The sequence below is a fragment of the Centroberyx affinis genome, unplaced genomic scaffold, assembly GCF_046629955.1.
Source record: "Centroberyx affinis isolate AG114_WGS23_722 - 3 ecotype Tasmania unplaced genomic scaffold, CSIRO-AGI_Caff_v1 ptg000801l_1, whole genome shotgun sequence".
Taxonomy (NCBI): Eukaryota; Metazoa; Chordata; class Actinopteri; order Beryciformes; family Berycidae; genus Centroberyx; species Centroberyx affinis.
In genome coordinates, this window is record NW_027279405.1 from 695,657 (window position 1) to 709,207 (window position 13,551).

General features: G+C 43.9%; 1 protein-coding gene across 1 annotated transcript in view; it reads right to left on the reverse strand.

Annotated features, from left to right (window-relative positions):
• Positions 1-676: 676 nt before the first annotated feature.
• LOC139644876 (ankyrin-3-like) overlaps positions 677-13,551 on the reverse strand; it is a 103,603-nt gene continuing 90,728 nt past the window's right edge. Inside the window, exons 36-45 of the mRNA XM_071520405.1 lie at positions 12,816-12,890; positions 12,146-12,277; positions 11,251-11,394; positions 6,878-6,968; positions 6,528-6,690; positions 6,024-6,104; positions 5,468-5,551; positions 5,197-5,319; positions 3,947-4,042; positions 677-2,701 (exon numbers count right to left, since the gene is read on the reverse strand). Coding sequence (XP_071376506.1) covers positions 3,971-4,042; positions 5,197-5,319; positions 5,468-5,551; positions 6,024-6,104; positions 6,528-6,690; positions 6,878-6,968; positions 11,251-11,394; positions 12,146-12,277; positions 12,816-12,890 — 965 coding nt within the window. The 3' untranslated portion in view covers positions 677-2,701; positions 3,947-3,970. The remainder of the gene's footprint in view (positions 2,702-3,946; positions 4,043-5,196; positions 5,320-5,467; positions 5,552-6,023; positions 6,105-6,527; positions 6,691-6,877; positions 6,969-11,250; positions 11,395-12,145; positions 12,278-12,815; positions 12,891-13,551) is intronic.

Genomic DNA, 13,551 nt, shown 5'->3' on the forward strand with positions numbered 1-13,551 from the left:
ATTTACCTCATCTTCCTCATCATGCAGCAAGGCCATAGGTAGGATGATGTGATAATGTGGGATGATCAATGCAAGCGTTAATCTGCTTATACCCTATAAAGAAATGCTCAAAATCAACAAGGTTGTGTGATTCCTCTGTAGGAAGTAGGCTTCCACCACCAGAGTGCCAAAGTAAAATGCATTGCGTAAAGGACCCACTTATAACGGGTTACATCATGTAAATAAATGAAACCTTGAAACATGGGAACCAAAACTTTGGTGGGGCTGCTGTGAAAGCGGGTTTATTTTACCCTTGTAAGAGAAGGCTCATAGATTTGTTTATTACTTATTAATTTCCAATGGAATGCTGCTAGTACTGTTACTACTACTACTACTACTACTACTACTACTACTGCTACTACTAATAATAATGGGATACTTCATAGGGAAACTCTTTTTTCTTGCCCCCCCTCCACAGGTGGGGATTCGGCTTCTTGCTGAAGGACACTTCAGTAGGGTAGATGCTTCCTGAGTTGGGACCTAGAGCCGTGTTACTCTGGTTAAAGAGCGGCCTGCCTCTTCACTATGCCTCTACCCTGCTGCCCATAAAATATTCACATAATTTAAAAAAATGTGCCATGACACAAAAACAAGAACAGAAACAACTGATTGCGAAATCAATGCATTTTTATTTTGTTTTTTTAGATTGATTTTTTAAAGACGTCTGAAACATTTGTGGTGGCATCATTGCTGCTATAGCCTCTAAAAGAAGACCTTGAATAACCAAAGTGCTAGAATAGTTACATTTCAATGGCTTCACTCTGTTAGTAAGAATTGTACATCGAAAAATCTGCTCAGGTGAAAACACATATCAAACAAAATTGACAAAATTGATAGTTCAACCATATCAAAGGATCCTCTACCCCCTGATTGACATAATAGGATAAGGGGATGTGATACAACACCCTACCTGACTTCCTTTGCCTAAAAAACGAAGTCCTTTACATAGTTTTCATGTCCACAGCATAAACATCAGCACACTGAGCCATCACACCAGTAGAACACCACACTTGAACTACATGGGCATCTAATGAAAACCAATACAAAGAGAATTCCTAATGTAAAGTAATTTTTGCCAATGAGCTATTGAAAACAATTCTATTCGACACTGCATATACAGATTCTCAAGCCTAAAAAGATCACACAGTTTCAGAGTTAAACACAATTTATTTAATGCTTAAATAATTGTTTTGACCATCCAGTGTTTTTGTCATACAATATGCTATTTAGAGCTACAATCAAATAATGTCTTTATGTGTCCTTAATGTGAGTAGGTTTTAAATTAAGGAAATACTTCACCAAAAAACCCAAAATGAAATGCCCCAGTTTTCCATTAATACCACAGCAGCCTTTAGAAAACCAAATTGACACACTGCTAAAATGATTACAAACAGTCTAACAGTGTACAGAGACTCCTACACCTTATAGCCAATACACACAATACAGTTATAATTTTACAGCGAGCCAGCCTACTAGCATTTACATTCAGATTATTTCTTTCTTGTAGCAGAAGCTGCCCTTCGGTTTTACATAGACAGACAAGACATTAAACCCTCAAGAAGCTATAGAACGTTTTTTTTTCATACTGTTTCCTCATCCCCAACACGATAAATGCTTTAATGGTGTCCTTTTTAAATTTAAAATATAAAATTGGTGACAAATGTTAGGGCTATATGTGTACACAGATAAAGGGTTTTATTCTTCATTTGAATACAGTGTTTGCAAACTTGTAAAAATTGTACTTAAAATAATGTGAACAGCATGCATGAAAATATGAGTACTCTGAAAGGCTGCTTTTGCAGAATTAGATCCATTCCCACTTTGGGAATTACTGAAATTTGCAGAAGATTTTTCTGGAAATTTCCTCTGTTAAAATCGAACCAGCTTTTTTCATATACAAACATTATACCTGCTATAATAATTAATTATACAAGAACATGTGAAGTTACACTCAAATCTTTAAAAGTGGAACCGTTTCAATAAATTTTGAAAGCACTTGAAAAGTTTACTCTTCTCAGTGCATTCTCAACCAGTAACTTATCATTTTTAAGAATTTTACACATTGTAATTTTATATACAGAAAAAAGCCTTTGTGTTAGTTTAAGTTTTAAAAAGGAAGGAAAAAAACAACCCAAAACAATTTACATCCTGACAACAATGGGTCCAAGAAAAAACTATAAGGCGAGTGTTGAAGTTGGATCAGAAGTGTTCCATTTGATTTTTTTTGTGTGTGATTTTGTTTACTTCATTCTTTTCTCCCACCACTTGGATTGAGCTTTTGTGCCATCTTTGGTCACAGTTGCACCTGTGTGGTTGTCTGTAACGGAGTCTTTTTCGTTGTCACAACAAACGATGCTCCTCAAAAGCTCTCACGACACCAGTGGACCAATGGCACGTATTGGGTCACACAAAACAGGAAGCAGAATCATCATCCACAGGTCCACAGTCAGGAAGTGAGAACCTCCCAGGGTCCTTTGATTGACGGGGAGTGAGATTTTCATGCTCATGCTAAAGTCAGACGGGTCAAGTCCTCTCGCTTGGAAACCATGCGTTTGAAGCAGACAGTTGCACACTGCACCCTTGCCTCAAGTCCTCACACTTGAGCTTTCCAGTCTTCTGTAATGTTTAGTCCCAGGAAACATGTAACATGGTTCCTGTACATCTGGAAGACACAAAATAACGTGTCACATACTCTGGTACATTTAATGTAATAGTTTGACACGTTTTTTAGATTGATATTGGCAGAAATATCTTAATAAAACAAAAATAAAAGTGAACCTTTCCCTAATGTCTATAAATGTTCATTATTTATAAGGGAAATACTCCAAATACTAATTTATCTATCAAATCCAATTCCAAAGTGGGAATTTTCATTCATAACAGACTATTTCAATATATTTTTCACTGTCTGAAGAGACTTTTTAAAGGGCAAATAACTGACAGGATCTTCCATTCTTTTGTATGACACAATGATGAGACCATGACAAGACCTGATGGTCTGTGGGTTGTTATGGTGAGCCTTGTTACCATAGAAACTCACTGCTCAAACCAGGCTTCAGAGGAGTGGCATATTATTTCTTAGTCAGTTCTGTTTAGATGGAATGATTCACAGCACACATAACATACGGACGAACAGCAGTAGGGATTAACAGTCTGGCCAATGGGATCACACAGTCTTTTTGGATACTACAATGCTGTCCTGAGTTGGGGATTTAGTGGACAAAGAGAGACACAGAGGGTATCAGTGGGGCAACATAATGCTGAGGTGCATTCTGCCCATCATTCTGGTTCCCTTTGTATTTGTGTTACACACACACACACACACACACACACACATACACGCAAAGGCAGAAACACTGCCGGAGCTCAACCAGGCTCAGACGTCAGCCTTTCCCGCTGAGTCTGTGTGGCAGTGGGACAGAGCAGCTAAGTGGGGTGGGGTGAAGCACATGGAAGGCAAGAGCAGGAACGAGTAGAGTGCCGTAGAGTACAGTAGAGTGAAGGGACTGGAGTAGAGAATAAAACAGATTAGAGCTAAATTGAGCAGAGTGCAGGACCTGAATGGAATACTAGTGGAACAGTAGAGAAGAGTACAGCAGAGTAGAGAGGAATTGAGTGCAGTGCAGTAGGGCTGAATAGAGGTCAATAGAGTTCAACAGAGTAGAGGACAGTAGAGTAGGTAAAAGCGGTGAGGGTGAGGATGAGCAGTGCCGTATGGCAGAATCTAATATGGAATATAAAAAAGTAGAATAGGGAGGACAAGGGTAGAAAATAGCTGTAAAAAAGCTGTGAATTGAAAGAATAATGGACAAACGCATACAGCACATGCACCATATTGATACATGCATGTGGAGGATAAAATGGAGGAACTATGCAGAGTGTATTTCATTGAAGGATAGCAAGCTACCTGGCAGAGCACAACCAACCATCCCTACGAGTGGAGCTTCTTATCGCCTGACCTCCTCTCCTCCTTTCTCCTGCTGTTCTTGGTTCCTTCTCCCTGCTAGAAAACACAAACACACACAGAAGTATAGTTGAGACGTGGCATCCTTATCTTCTGAGAGGGGGCAGCCAAGTTGTAACCCAACACAGAAACCTGAAACAGCAATCTGAGAGACACAGGAAAAAGCAACACACCACACACCTTAGGAACAGCAACCTGAAACCAGCAATCTGAACACAGTGGAACACAGCAAATGTTAGCATTAGCTTTATTGTTAGAAAGATATCTATGGCCCAAACCACACACCAACCAAACACCTGAAAGTAGAAAAATGTTGTTATTTTGCAAAGTTTTAGAGATGAAAGAGACAGATTATATTTTCACAGCAGTTACCGCATCGATTAGTCATACAACTAACTAATTAGTTATACGCTTGTCATTTATAATGAGTTCAAACTAGAACCAGCATTGTAGTAGGAGACCATCAAGACCACACAGTCAAGAGGAGCATAGTCAGCATCCTCTTTGTTACGCAAACACAATGGTGACACCAACAACACCGAGTCAAAACACAACATGCCATTCTGAGGTTGCACTCCAAAGGGCTCTATTTATCCACCGTATTTTGTTCAGAAGAGGGATAATGAAGACAGTTATCCAAAAACCTAAATATTATACATATTGTTATTGGCAATATGTAAATCATCTATACCCCTTTAGCAACAGGATCAAACCCAATTGGTCCCCTTCCCTAGATGCCAATGATTGACTTAAAGCTGCACTCTGCACTCAATTTTGCACATTGGCAGCCCTAAACGGCACTGGGAGGTAACTGTTTGAATTTTGAAGACTTCAACACCCAGAAATCATGTAATGTGACATCAGTAAACTGTTCACTCCTCTGACCTAAGGTGGAGTTCAGCCATTCAGCCATCACTTTCTGAGTGATTTCCTGCAAGTGAATCAGGTGAATCTACTGTGTCTCAATTAGGATGTGACACTCTTCTCTGTTGGAGTCCCACATATTACAGAGTCCAGCTTTAAGCCTTTTGCATTAACATTAAACCTCACACTGGTTCTGATCTCACAAGTACTGATTCTTAATGAGATAATGGGGACAGGGATATCCCAAGCACCCCATCTAGATTGGGCTTTGAACCCAGGAACATCGTCAAAAGGCAGCCATGATGCCTATTTGCTGTTGTTATGCCAACCTCTGGTTCCTCCTCCTGCAGGATGGGACTGGGCCAGGGGTCTCCTCGTGGCCACAGCCCCCTGTCCCCTCCCTGGTCCTCTGGCGTGGGAGTAGACACACGCCGGATGACCTTCCTGATTACCTGCCAGAAGTGTATAAGGACATGGACAAAGGAGGAAAGGATTTGATAGAGATGGGGTAAAATAAGAAACATTACTCTCTCGGTAATGGGTTAATTTGAAGTAGAATATCACAGCTGAGTGGGAGAAGGAGGAAATGTTATACGTTACTTTTCTACTGATGAGGTTACCATCTTCATCGATAAAGTGTTCCTCTGTCACAGACTCGCCTGGGATATTCCTCGCCTGCTCTCCCTGTAAGTGTTTGTGATTAGCACATGACTACAGGCCCAAAAATAATTGATCCAAACACAAGCAAACAAAACCCTGTATCCTTAACCACCACAACACTGAAAAGAGAGAAGAACATCCACGCAGGAAAGAGGTTGAATGTTAGGTTAGCTTTCAACCAGCCGATCTAAACAGTATGGTAATGAGGTACCATGAGCTCTGAAGGCTTGCACAATAATGCATGTATGCACAAATGTATCTATAAATACACATACATACATACATATGTGCGTGCACACATTCACACACACACATAGCCACAGACGCGCACATAGCTCAGCTTAACTATCAGTATATCAAGCAAGACCACTGAAATGCACACCAGAGTCAAACCCTTGACTGTACCTTGCCTGGACCAATCTAAACCAAACCACACCAAACCAAACCAAACCAAACTAAGGCCCGGCCCAGCCTCCACTCCAGGCTAGCAGGGTACCTTCAGAATGAGCCGGCGTCGGAAGATTCTGGTGGTTACAGTCTGTTCCTCCTCTGAGCCAGACTCTACACTAACTCGCTGCTGGAGAAGGCATTGCAAGATCATTACACAAACACATGGAAGGAGTCAGAGGGGGAACAAGTACATGTGTGGGTGAGAGAAGTTGTTAGTAGTGAGAGAATTTGTTGGTATTATGGGGGGGGGGGCTCCTAGGGAGACTGGTGTCCTACAGCTCCATGGTCGGCTGTATCAAGAAAGAAACACCTGGAATAAAGCATCATTGGAGTTTATGTTGCATTAACACAACTGATGCAACAGATATACTGAATCCTCCATGTGTGTCCCTGTAATAACAGAATAGTAGTGAAATACACTTCCATCCAATACTACATTAGTAGCTACAGAAAAGAAAGAGGCTTATATTCTACATTCATAACTACAGATTAGGGTCTGTTTATTCTAATCTATTTATTTTATTACCGTAAACATAATATGTGTCATTACCTGTACTTTCTTCTCAGACACCAGCGATCCCTCTTCCTTCCTGCCATTAGATGACTCCGGTGACCCGTCCTGAGGTGAGTGCTGTGAGTGGTCGCCGTTCTGCCGGCTCCTCCCTGATTCGCCCCTGGACGAGGAAGTGATGGAGTCACTGGAGTTCTCTTGGCTGTGGGGTGAGAGACAAGGGATGAGGATTGAGATTGCAGAGTAAAGCAAAGCAAAGTACTGATAGACACTCTGACAAGATGCTCAGAGATCTAAGGGTTCATTCTGTTTGAAGCGCTACTTTTTCTAATGGATGTTTTAAACGCAATTTCAAAATAGGCAATCACGCTTTCTGAAAAGGAGTGTACCTGTTTTCCCGTCTGTCGAGCAAGTCCGAGCTGACACTGCGGCCTGGCGTGGGTGGTTCCACATTGACGCTGGATGACTCACTGTGCCAACCTGGAAGTGAACACAAGTCTTTTTCTGCCTGCTCAACCTGATTGAGAATCTCCTGAACCCTGGCCTCGGTCATCTCCTCGCCCTCCTCCTCCTCCTCTGAGCCTTCTTCGTTCTTCACCTCCTCCAACAGAGACCTTAACGCCTCTTCTGTCATTTCATTGTCTCCGTCTCCATCCTCCTCTTCCTCATTGGATCCAGACTCACTGGGCTGAAGTTGCCCCAGCGCCACAACCCAGGCTTGAGGGGAGAGGTCGGCTGCAGCCTGGTCCTCGGCTGCCTGACCGCCCTCTGATGCCCCCTCAACAACTCCTTCACTCCCATGCGACACTCCTTCACCCCTGAACTGCAGTTCTCCATCCCCGTCCGACACTCCTTCCCCCCTGAACTGCAGTTCTCCATCCCCGCCCGACACTCCTTCCCCCCTGAACTGCAGTTCTCCATCCCCGTCCGACACTCCTTCCCCCCTGAACTGCAGTTCTCCATCCCCGTCCGACACTCCTTCACCCCTTAACTGCAATTCTCCATCCCCATCCTCCATTCTCTCACCCTGGCAGACCCTTTCCTCACCCCTCTCGTCCTCTTGCTGTACCTCGCCTGTTTCATCAATACCCTCTGCCCTCTCCTCCACAACTTTACAGACAGCCTCTGCTTCTATTGTGGTACTACTTTCTTCCACTTCATGTCCTATTTCTACGAGATTATGCTCCTCTTCTGTCAGATTCTGCACCTCTATCACCCCCTCAACCTCACAGGCTGTTCCCATATTGTTGCCATCTTGTATAAGGATATGCTGCTCATTTATCACATCTCTCCCCTCCTCTGCAGCCTCGTCCTTCTCTTCCGGCAAAATGTCATTTTCTTCTGCCAACTTAGGCCTGTCATTTGCCATTATCTCACATTTTCCAGCTTCATCCATCCCCTCCACCTTTGTAATCCACTCCTGCCCATCCCCTTCTTCCACTACTCCATTTCCCTCCACTACCTCTGCAGCACACATCCTTAAAACCTCCTCTATCTCTTCTGTCACTTCCTCTTCACCTCTGTTCATCCCTACATCCTCTGGTACCCCATTCGGCGCACCTGTCTGCTCTCCTCCCTCCGCCTTTTGTGCTATCTCAGGTGATGAAGGTGTTATTGATGATGCTGATGATAATGAAGGGGAAGATGTGGAGTAGGCCATGTCTTTGTCTAACTCACACTTCTCCGGGGAGGAGTGTGACTTGGGCTTGTGGTTGAGCTCCGCTTCTTGACAAGACCTGTCCTCCTCCTCGCTCAAAAGCAGCTGGTCGTTCAGAGCGATGTAGGGCTTTCTGACTGTGGGGGGAACGGGATCAGGGAGTTCAAAGGCTGGGATGGACAGGGCAAGCTCACAGGGTCTGGGGGGGCTCCTAGGGGGGCTGTCTGGCTCCCCGCTACCAGGCTCTATCTCCGGGCTCCAGGGCAGGGGCTGAGGTTGGGGGTCGGCTGGCATGGGGGTGTCTGGGTCTGGGTAATGGTGATGGTGATGGAGGGCAAGGGTGGGGTTGGGGGTGACAGGGAGTTCAGGTTCCAGGAAGTGGGGGTCAGAGTGCAGTGCAGCAGGGGACTGCAGCTCCGCTAGAATGCTCTGATAATCTGTTGGTGACAGGATGACAAATGTAGAGACATACACACATCGAAGCACAAGACAAGAGCATATAACACACACACGGCCACACACACACACACACCCCCTAACACATGCACCGTATGACATGGACAATGGCACAGAGACTAGTGTAAAGCATGTATCCAAGCAACCACTAGCTAAGATGGTGACATTTCATCAGTGATACGGGTGCCACAATGAATCATCACCATAATGGTAATATGGCAACAAATACACTGTACTACATAATGTTTGAACGCCATATTCCAACAAAAAAAATCATAATGAAAACAAAAACATATTCAATTTGAAAGTGATCACATACTTAATGTCAGGTTTAATAGTAGTATTACCTGGCAAGTTGGTTATCTGTTTTTTAATGCTGTTAAAAATATTCAATCACTTGCAGTGTTTATGGTGAGGTAAGACATTGAAAGTGGGACACATTAGTGACATAAGGCCATATTAATCATGTAGGGTGCAATGGGATGCATGTAAATGATTAATATTTGCGTGGGTGTTCAGTTACATGCTCACATTAGAGATACGAGAGATGAGAGTAGGTGAGGAATAATAGGGGGAAGAGAAGGAGCAAGAAGAGGGATAAAGTAGGTGCTAAATTAATATTTCCATGGTGGAGGGGTCAATACGGATGCAGGGACGAGAGGGAGGGGGGGAGGTGGAGGACACGTAGGTATGCTGGCAGACAGGACAGGGAGACAGGGAGCGGAGAGGAGGGGAGGAAGGACCGGGGCTGGGACAGCGGGATCCAGAGGGGGAGACTGGAGGGAGACTAGCCAAGGAGAGAGGGGAGACAGGGCGGGACGGGGTGGTCAGCTGGACCCCAAAAGACTCTCGGCTTAGAGGCTTGGTGACAGAGGGCGATAGCCCAGGTGGGGGTGAGGTGGGAATGGACGAAACAGGTGTGGTGATGGGTTCAGATAGGTTAGGGGTGGGAGAGGAGGGAGTGGTTGTAGGTTCGGAAAGGGCGGTGTTATGAGAAGACAGATCGGGGGTAGATCCAGATGGTGTGACAGAAGAGGGTCCAGTGGTTGGTTCTGGCAGCAAAGGGTTTGGAGCGGGCGTGGGAGATGACGGGATGAGTGTGGGAGAATATGGGACAGGGGTAGGAGAAGAGGGGACGGATGCGACTGATGAAGGAATGAGTGATGGAGAAGGAGAGTTAGGAGCAGGGGAGAAGGGTAAAGGTGAGGTGATGAGTGGGATGGGGGACGGTGGGTGGGGCGAGAAAGGGAAGGAAGTGGATTGACGGGGGTCAGCAGGGGGGGACTGTGGGGTGAGACAGTGGCATGAGGGAGGAGGGGAGGTGAGATTGAACTGGAGGGGCTCAAACTGCGCTGGAGGTGCCAAGTCCATGAGCGAAATGGAGGACTCGTAACTCAGAGAGCGGCGCAGGGAAAAGGGGTGGCAGTGGAGTGCTGGAGTAGGGGTGAGGGGAGTGGGCGGGGGTGTCAGGATGGGGGTTGGGGAGGGAGTAATTTGCACAAAGGAAATAAAGAGAGAAATGAAAAATGAAAAGAGAAAAAAGGGGAAAAAGAAAGGATAGACATATAAAAGAATGGCCAATGTAAAACATATTTGCAGAACAAGACAATGAATGAGATGACTTACTGAGGGATGTGTGGAGGAGGAGGGAGAGGAGAGAGGGAGGCACACGGTAGGTGGGTAAGGAGAGGGCGCACATAAAGATACCAGCAGCACATGACTCTTAATATGTTAAGAGTTGTTATGGGCTGTTATCAGCAGTTGTGGATACTGCTGGGGGGATGTGATGGGAGGCAGGAGGAGGAACAGGAGGAGGAGGAGGCAGTCTGGTTTCGCAGAGGGAGAGGCTCTCTCATCTATCAAGGAAGGCTCAGAGGAACTGGAGGAGAACTAAGAGAACTAAAAGATCTAAAGTAAATCAACAGAGTAGAGCAGACTCTGCAGGGTAATCACGCTAGTCATGCATGAGGAGAAAATCAAAGGCTCACTAAACAGTAATTTCTACTGAAGTCACAGATCATTTAAGAACAAGTAAAGCAGTGTGTTACAGCATGCATTTGGTTAGAATGGGATTCTAACAGTGGATATAATTCATTTGTGACAATTAGGTACAATACTGTACTGTGATTTGTAGAGGAGCATTCACCCTGAGCAAGACTTGATTTAAACATTGAACATGTTATTCAAGTGTTGTGGTCAATTCAACACAGGCCAAATCCAATCAGTGCAAGAGGTGAATGGACATCAATTTCCTTAACTGACCAGGTCTAGCCTTTATCTAGTGCATGGTAACATGCTCACACTCAAGATGAGCGCTATTCAGAAATGGCTGTAGCCAAGATTGAAAAGGACTGAAGGAAAACTATATCATAGTTTAAAATAGGACACCATAATTCCCATAGCACCACTGAAAAGCAGCAAAGGAATGGGTTTTGGGAATTGTAGGAGCCAGTTACCCAAACAAAGATCAGTCCAAATCTGACAGTAAATCAACTTCTCTAGAGATCACCACTGTAAATACACTTAAACCTAGGTCAAGGACTATCTGTGATCCATGCATGGGAAAATGGTCTGCTAGCTTATCGAGCACAAAAAAACACAAGGTAGCAGGGAGAGGTAAGAGGTCAGCTAGACAGAGCTAAACTTTACCATCAGCCTGATCCCGGAAAACAGCGTTATCATCGGCAAAACTTCTCGTGCCTGAAATGTTACCATAGTCAAATATCGGGCCCTCCAGTAAAGTCACAATATCCATCCGATTGACTTTGGTCAGCACTGCAGTTAAGGCATCCGCTGTGGACAAGGAGAAAAAACAAACAAATCAAATTGAGCTAGCTGGACCAAAGATGACAAAATGTTTGTATAATGAGCACAGTTGCTCATCCCAATCTTGTTAGTGCTGAGAACAATAAATATAAAAAATGTTGGAGTATCAGAGATTTTTTTCAAACAAGACTGCAGTAAAAGAAGCCTTGTTCTTTTGTTCTTGGATGGAGTGATCTAGACCATAAGACTGTTCTCTGCACTTGAGCATCTTGTCCTGAGTGGTGCTTGAGGATTTTTCAAGCGTAAAAAGGAACGATGAGCTTCCTCCTCCCTCATACTCAGCCAGAAGCAAGCAGCAGCACTCTGAATCTTAATAAAGCTGCATCAGGAATCTAGCTGCTTTGCCCTATCATGAGTTTAATTTAAGTATCCTCAATGTCAGTCAGTCTGAAAAGATGAGGGGTGAGAGGGGGGGAGAAGCACACACAGAAAGAGGCAAGATAGACAGGAAGACAGATAGATGGGGGAGGTACTCTGACCCAGATAGACTTCAAACAGCACAGTAAAAAGGACTTCATTTTATGGAACTAGAAATGGAGGCTCAACTTCTCATGGTGATGAGCCTTTGAGCCTTAAAGCAAGAGGAGGGAGACTGAAACTAGTGAAAGACAGAGAGAAAGAGAGAGATGAAGAGGGAGGGGGAAGAGGGAGGGAGACAGAAAAGAAAGATGATGGGGAAAAAAAGCAGAAACATTTTCAGAAATAGAGATAGCCTTACTAGTGGCGTTTTTCCCTTCCCGGCTGACCCATTTCTTCAGCAGCATGAAGCTCTGTGCTGTCAGAGAGTTGGGGTTCTCTAGTCTGATGTGGTTGATCTCATCCACAGTGAAGTTCATCTCCCGAGCCAGCTCTGTGATGGACACAAATAGCACCTCACATTATAGCATCCAAGCATTTATATCAATGTCTGACAATTCATCTGTATTGCAAAGACGCAGATTGCAGGAAAAAGAAAATTCTGTCATGTTGAGCTTGGGTCCTCAGATGAATTTCACTTGACCTGTAAAATCTGTGAAATCCTGTAATTAATAAGGCAGACTTTAATTTCAGTAATTTAAAAAGGGCAATGACTTCACCTCCTTCAAACTTCTAAGCTTTTCTGAAAACAGGAGAAGGCTTTAATCTTGATTGTTTTCTCATTAAATGTTTTTTGGTCTTATCTTATGTTTCCCTGTTAAGGGCTAAGTGACAACAGCACTTCTGGCACGCTGCGCAGTGCATTCTTTTAGCCTGTAGATGGCACTGGATGAAAGCAGTAACAGGGGCTGGGGCAATGATGTGAAAAATGTTAAGATGGAAAGGGCCACAGCGAGAGAGAGAGAGAGAGAGAGAGAGAAAGAGAGAGAGAGAGAGAGAGACAGAGATAGTAATGCAGCATTTTTTCTCACCTGTCCAGCTGAGTCCTAGGTGATCGGCAACAATGGCCATGCGCAAGTCTGTTCGCTCACAGGGACTTTGGGGACCTGGGGAGGCAGAGGACAATGATTCATCAACACAGTTCACATTCTTCTTCCCCTACACACTGATGTAATAGAAAAATAAATATGTATATCATTTTCCTTTTCTGGCCACTTGTGTTTGTCGATATCATCAATTTCACAACATGCTTGTGTTGAAAATATAATCAAATATCTCCAAAATACATTGTATTCAAATATGCAGTGTATAGACCTATAGATTTGTGTTTATAGAATTCTGTTATGATCAGCAAACAATACTTTACTGTATTAATATAGCTGACCAAGGTTAATTTATTTCCCCAGGATGGCAAGAAAAGGATCAATAGCACTAGACACATTATGACCAACTAAAGTATGTTAATAGGGTAAGTGGTGCTCTGTGAATGTTTGTGGGTCTGTATCCTCTAGGCAGGCAGTAACTGTCATAAGAACCACACAAAACAAAGCATAACATGACTCTCAACAACAGACTCATGTAGTTCTACAAGTCTAGGGTGGAAAGTTCTACTTTAGACTACTATGTAAACATGCGGACAGCCTTTTGTGTGTTCTTGGCTAACACTTATTAGTTCAAGTGACACAACTGATAACATGGAATATAGCCTACTGTAAGAACAGACTGCTACAATAACTCTGTTTATCAGTAGCCACCCCGCACAGACAG